Source organism: Lissotriton helveticus, chromosome 3_1 (genome assembly GCF_964261635.1).
Source record: "Lissotriton helveticus chromosome 3_1, aLisHel1.1, whole genome shotgun sequence".
Classification (NCBI taxonomy): Eukaryota; Metazoa; Chordata; class Amphibia; order Caudata; family Salamandridae; genus Lissotriton; species Lissotriton helveticus.
The window spans coordinates 363,161,097-363,169,869 of NC_136061.1; the positions used below are offsets into that span (position 1 = coordinate 363,161,097).

Genomic DNA, 8,773 nt, shown 5'->3' on the forward strand with positions numbered 1-8,773 from the left:
TTAAACCTCTTACTTGTAAAGGATCTCGGGGTGTCCTATGAATAGAGTGTTTTAAGTCGGTCAATGCCCTTGGACATGCATTATCAAACCAACTCTTATTACCTTTTGCCCGTTTATTTACCTCCACCCGCAGACTATTTCTAATTGAAGAAGCTATGATGTTAAAATGTTCTATTATCTGCTCACTGTCAGAGTGCTCACCCAGGCAAATTGCAAAACTGTCCGAGCAGTTCCTACAGTTTGCCTAGGAACTTTTCTGGGACCACCTTACCCCATTTAAGAGTATATCCATTTTGCCTCCCAAGAATCACATCAGGGACTGTGCATAAAAGGGACCCCTCATTATACTGCTCAAAAAATGGGTTTTCAATCTCCATTATTTGAGGCCGATGGTCACTTAGTGGTAATTCTATGGTCTTAAGCCTCTTAATCTTGTGGCCGTAACTATTTGAAGAAATAATGAAATCAATGGTGGTCAATGCTCCTCTGCCAATGAATGTTGGGACAAAGGGAGTTGGTTTTTGGGCAATTTTATTTACATATCCCAAGTCATACGTAAACAGTATTTCATTGAATAAGTCCCCAATCAAGGAGTGGTCAAAGTGTGTTAGGTTAATCTCCTGCTCTAACATTAACCCACAGATGCCCTTTTTGCCCTTTTTTCAGAGTGGAAAATTAAAATCACCCCCCCCAAAAAAGAATTACTTCCCTTTCAGTATTATCTATTTCATGTTGTATATCCTCACTCAGCATTTTTAGGATGCTCTGCGTTTCATTTTTCGGGATATTATTATAAAAGTTTATGACAACAAAATGAATTCCCTTCTTGTTATCTATCGTTAATATTTGATAGTAGCTGCACTTTGGCGAGAAACGGACCTGTAGTTAATCAAAAAGAGACTAGCTCGAAATAGGTAAAGATAACAAAAATTAATTTAATTTTTAGTTCAAGGACTCAAGTATGCTTTGTCACGGGTTAGTGGCACCTGGTAGGTGTGCTCATGAAGCCCTCACCCACCAACCTAGTTGGTGGCATGCTTCATCATCGGGCCCACCCAGTGACACCTAGTGTGTCCCGGGTGTGCTTCGACGCCTGATTACAGCGGAGCAGGTATGTCGCTGAGTGTGCGGTGAAGAGTGTTATGGAAAGTGATTTTAAAATGGCTTGGCGGGGATCCCAGTGCCCGAAGGCAAATTATACCTTCGGGGGATTCCCATCTCAAAAACACTAGGTTTTTGGAGTATTCAGAAATTTAGGCGCTCAACTTCTTACGGTATGGTTTTGACTTATTCGTGGTACCGAGGTAGGTGCTTCTTGGTCAGAGGAAAACCTTAACCTCTGTAGAAAGAAGTGGATAAACCACCCCCTTCTTGTGTTAATTTGGCAAAGAGACCAGAGCACACTATATTTTTTTCTTTATTGTTCTTTTTTTATTTTTTTCAAAGTATCTTCTTCATCAAGTTTTCATTCATTCGGGATAGATCACACCAAATGAATATTTTTAAAAGGATTTTATTTGTGAACAATGTCCACTTCTCAGAAATCACTGTATCAATCACTTAAGCCTACACGTGTTTCATCACAGCATGTGGCTGTGACTCATCAGGGCTGATCAAATGATCAAAAACGCGTGGTCGGGGAGCAGGTGATAATTCCAACCCGGTCCTTGTCGGGTAGTTATTATGGTGATTAAGTTTGCCGTCAGGAAACTTTTTTTCGGTGCGCAAATATTCTTAAATAATTTCAGGCCGTATGCAGCCAAGGTCCAGCCTGTAAAGCTTCTGTCTCCGAGTGCATCTCAAAAACACGCTAGTTTTAGAAATGTGCTACTTCAAGGTTGAGAAGTGGCAAGGGTTGACCAGAATTGTTGGCCAGAGCCTGCTGTGGACCTGTAGTGCCTCCTTCGCAGGACCGGTTCTGCGAAGGAGGCACTACAGGTCCACAGCAGGCTCTGGCCAACAATTCTGGTCAACCCTTGCCACTTCTCAACCTTGAAGTAGCACATTTCTAAAACTAGCGTGTTTTTGAGATGGGAATCCCCCACTCACACATAGAAAAACACTTTAAGGCATGTATACACATAGTCTGAAATATACACCCACTAATTTTAATCACACACACGTATTTTATCTGTCCTGAAGAAAGCCAGCATAGTCATAAGGCACTTGCTGAAACATGTTGACATACCCCAGGATGTGGGAGGTCGTAACCCGCCTCTAACATCCAACAGCCTTATTTTTAACCGCTGACGGTGACCCAGCTATTAAAGTATAATTTGCCTTCGGGCACTGGGATCCCCGCCAAGCCGTTTTAAAATCACTTTCCATAACACTCTTCACCGCACACTCAGCGACATACCTGCTCCGCTGTAATCAGGCGTCGAAGCACACCCGGGACACGCTAGGTGTCACTGGGTGGGCCCGATGATGAAGCATGCCACCAACTAGGTTGGTGGGTGAGGGCTTCATGAGCACACCTACCAGGTGCCACTAACCCGTGACAAAGCATACTTGAGTCCTTGAACTAAAAATTTAATTAATTTTTGTTATCTTTACCTATTTCGAGCTAGTCTCTTTTTGATTAACTACATATAAACCGGGGGATATGGACTAGCTTTCTGGTCCTCTCTCTCTCTCTTGATACACGGAGAAACGGACCTGCTCATAAGTGAGCTGATTTGAGAGGTACGTAATTAACCCACCCTTTGCTCTCCCATGTTGGCCCCCCACTGCCGGAGTGAAGAAACTTCTATAGCCACTTATATGCACTGGGTCAATAGACCAAGTTTCTTGCAAAGCCAAAATATCAAGACCATTTATGACACTTTCCCAGGATGGATTTTTAATTTTCTGCCTCAATCCTGCCACGTTCCAGAACAAAAGAGTACAGGATTTCCTATTCTCATTTACTGCATATTCACACAAAAGGGCATTATCCAAATCCTTTCCACATGACGGGGAACTACCTCCTCCACATTTTCCCCCTTCTTTTGGTCAAGGTTGCTATTAGTCTCATAACCTTCTTCATTTTTATGGCCATTGGCCTCTACGGGCGTAATTTCTACTTGGTTAATGTCATCATTATCCTCCCGCAGCTTGTGATCTTCTACATTCCTCTTAGTTGTATCAGGATTCTCCCTTATTCCTAGCGTTTCAATGAGGGGAGTGTCCTTTTTGAGTCAATCCACATAATCAAGGCCCGAAAATACATCAAACCGATTGTGGGTTGGTATGTTATAGGCAGATAAAGCTATACCTCTATTACCCCACAGGTAACTATTTTCATAATTCGGACCTGGAGTTGGAGGATGAGTCAACCTGGGGTAGAAGTTAGCTGATCTCTGTGGTTGGGAGAAAGAAGTTTGATTACGCCCATGATATTCAAATCCAAACCTATTTGCAGGCTGCCTTCCTACTAGACAGTCTTTTAAATAAGGATCTGGTGTATGCGGATAGAAATAACTAAGATAATGTGTGGAAATGGAATCGCTGCTTCTGACGTCATACCAATCCCCAATGTGCCTCACAGCCCTATGATCTTTAAAATTTACGATAATTACATCCCCCTTCCTGTCTTTAGGTCGTGAAGCCACCCAGATTGAGCCCCTTACATTTAAGATTTCCCCGTTAATATGGGCAGGCAAGGGTCTATTGTTACACAACCAGTAAACCACTTTATTTCTTAAGGCCCAATGGTCTTCCTTAATGCCTAAAGGGAGCTCAGGGATACCTGCCATGATAATCGCATAAGGGGCAGCTTCTGGCAGTAGATCTACTCTTCTGTGTAATTGTCGATTTATATTATACAAATCCTTTGCCCCATTATCCTTGTCAGTCTTACTTTGCGAGAGTTCTGCCTTTTCCACCTGAATCATTTTATCCCCCCTTTGATCGCTTTCTTTGCGTGCAGGTGGTGCTTTAGATACAGGCCTCCTCTCCGATGAGGAAGATGTCTGTGCTTTTTTGGGGGAATTACAAGTTGGCTTTTTCCCTGCATGATTGAGTTTTATGGAGAGAGTAGGACATGGTGGGCCTTGTTTCGTTTGTGGCATCATATTAGCAGAATTTACTCTGGGGTTTATACTAGTCAATCCCTTTGCCAAGTCAGATAATAAAAGTGTATTCCTTTCTACTTTTTTATCGATCAGGTCTAGATGCGTATTGATCATCCTTGTCCTTTCTAAGAGAGGCAGCATCTATGATTTTACTAAAATTTCAATCTTTTCCAAAAGGCCACCCTCATCGGTGAAACAATATGGGTGGTGAGTTGATATTAAGGGGGCCCTGGGAGGAGTTAACGAATCAGCAGCATCTGGCACTGTTGAGGTTGAGCTCCTCTTTTGCATTTTGGCTTGACGAGTCTTTAAAGGACCACCCCCTCTTTTTTTAGTTTTAACCTTAGGCGGTGACCTCTGACTCATATTAAGAGGAGAAGGAATAGATAATCTAGGGGAATTCGATAACCCCTCATTATCGGTACTAGTAGACAAACTCAGCAGAGAAACATCAATATTAGGACTGGCCGACCCTTCTCCTTTATCCTTAGCATCTCCGATATTTGCTTGCCCAGTGTGGCCTGCTATATAGTATGTAGGTGTTGGAGAATGCACATTCCCTATTTGTCCCAAAGAAGATCGCTTTCCAGTTGTTAAGTCAAAAGAGAGACACCTCTCTGATTCAGCTGTGTCAGCTTTATTTTTGCTATGCCTCCCCCCACGTTTTAGTTGTGCTTTTCTACAGTTTCTCACCGGTCTCGGCGCTGGCGGTGCCTGCTCTATTTCCTCAATAGAGGTATCTGGCTGATCCTCATGCCTCTCTGCATGCACCTGAACTATAGCCGTTATGACATCCCTATTACTAATATCAGGGTTATTGGGCATAGCTGTATCCACCACTGAAAGAGACACCTCTTCCTGTAACAATGAAAGCCTCCCCGACCTAGAGAGGCCCTTCTGTCATTATTAATCTGATTTACCTTTTTAACCAGGTAATTGTCCATAGTGCCTAGCCCAGAAGCAATTTTATCAATTTTACCTCTAGACATCGAGTTGGCTTATTGCTACTCTCAATAAGAAAGCTAATGTAGTGGAACAATCCTCAAGCTTTCAGCGCACCTTGCACATACACCAGGAATTGAAATATAGAGTCTCACTTCATTACATATGGTCCATCACTGGAAATCCATAGTCTGTGGCCCAGCCCAGTCTCTTCAGGCCTCTGAGGGCCTAAGAGGGCCCGCCCTTTGCCCGGGCTTAGCCCGCACGCGGTCCCGCGATGCGGGGGCTCTGGTTGTATTTGAGCGCCTCCAGTCACGGGATTGCGGGTTGCGGCTTCCGGTTCCGGCTCAGGGGATGCTGGGATTCGTAGTCCCCCTCCGCACTGCGGCCGCGATTGAATGGCGGCGGCGGGAGGGAGACGTGCAGCGGCTGTTTCCCCAGATCAGAAGGTGGATTGCAGGTAAGGATGGACCCCAAAAACAAATGCCTCCAGGAAAGAAATTACTCGTGGGACTGTTAAAGACTTTTTGAAGTGCAAACAGGAGTTTCACTTACAGGAAACAGAACGCATGAAATACTTACAACTGCGACATTAGGTACTTCACACAGTTAACAAATTGGCAGCCACTTGGCAGCTATTGCCTTGGGAACAGCTGTTCACCACTTACGGTGGTCCTAAGGGCCTAATCTCTGCTATTTATACTTGATTTAATAAACTCACCACTGAAATGGACGGGCCCTACAGGAGACAATAAATGCAGATTCTAGGCCATTCCTTCTCAAGGGAATCCTGGGAGAGACTCTGGAATGATACCACCTCACTTTGCAAGACCGTGTAGAATAGGGAAAAGAATGTACAAGGTCATGATATCTATGAAGTTGCAACAAAAGGAAGAAGCATTGGACTGGCTTTGCTGGAGGGGGTGTGGCCAACAGGAGACTATATACATATGTGGCGGGCTTGCCCTAGTTCGATAAAGTTTTGGAGAGAAATCCTGAGTCACATTAAGGGGGTGTTGGGATACCCATTGCTGGCCGACCCAGTCACTATTATCCTGAGACTTACACCAATCAACATGGCAGCATTGACCACAATAGATTGGAGGATCGCACCAAACATGTTACTAACGGTGAAGCAATTGCTATCATTGCAACGGAAGACCCCATCGATGCCCTCCACAAGGTACTGGGTTAGTTAATAACAGACTCTAATAGCCATGGCAAAACTTACACGGTCCCTTGTGGATAAAGACCATAACTCTGAAACACAAAGGTGCCCGTTCATTGATCGCACTTTACAAATGTGGATTATTATTATTATTATTTTTATTATTATTTAGTGAATAAAGGCCCGTATTATGGCTGTTCCAGATCTCGGAGATCCTTACGTTTGGATATCTGAGGGAAACCCCCTGGTTTGAAATTGCATTCTGTAACTTACTGATGAAGTGTAATATAATTTAATTTATATGGGTCTCAATGACGTATCTTATTGTCACTTTTTTCTTGTACTGTCAATGGTTCACTGTGCTTCTGATATTTGGCGTGAGGGTTGTCAAAGTTTTGTGCTGCATCATTGAATAAATAATAACATTTCATGGTGAAACAAAAGAACCTGCAAGAGTGAGAGAAAGAGGCAGGAAGTGTAGAACGGTGGAAGAATGAGGCATGAGGTAGACTAGGCAGCCTTGGGATACCGCAACACCGTTGTTCGGCAGCACGGGCCTCGTAAGGTAAACTTTGGCTACTGCACGCTTAAAAAAAACAACAAATTAAGCTCCGTGTAGTTTATGAAATACGGGCAGGTGTGCCAGTCTGTGTTTAAGAATTTTTACATTGCTGTCCAATGCTTACACGTATAGTATTTCTCTCTTAAACTTATTTATGAAACAATTTGATACAGCGTGGAGAAGTGCTTGTTTCCAATACATTTACTATTTTGTAGCTCTGCATATTCTAGGCATCACCACAACTCACCCCATTGACCCCTAACCCCTCAAGCTCCCTGTCGTCTCTCTCTTCCTCGCTCTCACTTTCTTGCTCTATGTCTCATCCGTCTCTGATCTCTAGACCACCCTCTTTTTCCATCTGTACTAGTCTGTCTCTGCCTCAGATTCTCTCTTGCTCTCTAACCCGATTGCTTTTTGTTTGAGCCCTCTCTTTCTCTGCCCTTTCTCTCTACCAATCAGTCTTTTCTTCTCTCACTTCCTTTCTTCTTCTTTCTCTCTCTTCATGTCCCAGTATCCTTCTCTTTGGTACCTCATCACTTCCAGTTTCTCTTACTTTTTCCACATTTCCTTTTCTATTCCTGTTTTCCTTTCTCTCTCTTACTTTTTTCCTACTTGATTCTGCTCTGCTTTTTCTTTCTCCTTTCTGCCTCTTTTTCAATCTGTTCCCTTCTTACTTCCTGTGTCCACTCTTCTTTTACTCTTTGGACACCTCTTCCAGTCCTCATTCCCCCTCCTTGTATCCTTTTATCTCTACCGCTTTCTCTTTTCCTCAGTGTACACTTTCTCGTCATTTGTTTCTCCCTCCTGTGATGTGCTCTTCTCTCATTCTTACCCCAACTCTCTTCAGCTGAACTCTATTCTTTCATCTGTTGTCCTGATCTCTGTTCATCTTTAACTTCTCACACTGATCTGCTCTCCTCTTCTCCTCTGTGTCCCCTTCTCTCTGCTATTTTTCACGTTTTCTCTTGCTTTCGGTGTATTCACTCTTCTTCCTTTTCTTCTGTCCCTCCTCAACTCTTCAGGTCTATCCTTGTTTTCCTCTTTGCAACTTTTTCCGATTTCATTATTCCCATCTCTCTTAATGTTTATTTCATCCATTTCTTCCAACCCATTCTTCCTTTCTCTGTCAACTTCCTTCACTTCCTGTTTGTCGCTTTTCTATTTCCTTTGTTGTGTACTTTGTCTTTTCTTTACCCTCTTCTCACGCCTTCTCAATTATCATTAATTTTCTTCACTCTTCTACTCTCTCTCATCTGCCCCTACTCCTTCTTCTGTATCCCCTAAACCCTACTTCACTCACCTCTTCCTCTCTTCATTTATGCCTTTTTTCTTCATGTTTGTCCCTTCGTTTTCTCAACTTTATTGTTCTCATATCTTAGGCTCCATGGCTCAGAATGTAGCCTCTAGGCCTGATCTGTGGCTCTCTATGTGGCAGCTCAGACAGTTGTATCCTCACCTGCAGAGTACCGTGTTGGTCTCCTTCTCCAGCTGGGCCCAGAGCTGGTAGCTTTCCTCCATCATCTTGGCGTAGAAGTCCTCAGGGTAGGCTTTACGAGTAATCCGCGTCTGGCCATGAGAGCTTCCCCGCGAGTGAGGCAGGAGGAACTGGGAGAAGGAAACAAAATGGAGATTAGGGTTCCACTGTAAGCCTTTCAGAGTTAATAGATTCTAAACCATTTCAATGTCATGCCAAATAAAACAAAAATTGGAAGAACTACTGACTGTAACATCAAGTCGAATTGAAAGATTTCCTGTGATTTAATTGAAGAATGAAGGCGTGAGCAAAAGCTGTAAGTATGCACGTTTGTACTGTCAACACCCTGTTCTGGCTTCAGAAATTCAGCCAATCAAATCTCTTAGGATTAGGACTTGACAAGCTATACTGGAATGGACTGGCGGATAGTAGGATTGATGGCTAAAAACCTAAAGGATGGATTATGGCTTTTCAATAAAAAAATGCCCGGCTGGGCCCACCATCCGAGTAGAAGCACATTAAGTTAGAAAGCAGCAAAGGGTGCACCTTGGTCTCTGTCTAGGATACTGAAG

At 43.4% G+C, this 8,773-nt stretch overlaps 1 protein-coding gene across 1 annotated transcript in view; it reads right to left on the reverse strand.

The window, feature by feature from the left end:
- Nucleotides 1-8,773, reverse strand: part of PIPOX (pipecolic acid and sarcosine oxidase) — a 344,193-nt gene that overhangs the window by 277,479 nt on the left and 57,941 nt on the right. The window contains exon 2 of the mRNA XM_078680079.1: nucleotides 8,184-8,332. Coding sequence (XP_078536205.1) covers nucleotides 8,184-8,332 — 149 coding nt within the window. The remainder of the gene's footprint in view (nucleotides 1-8,183; nucleotides 8,333-8,773) is intronic.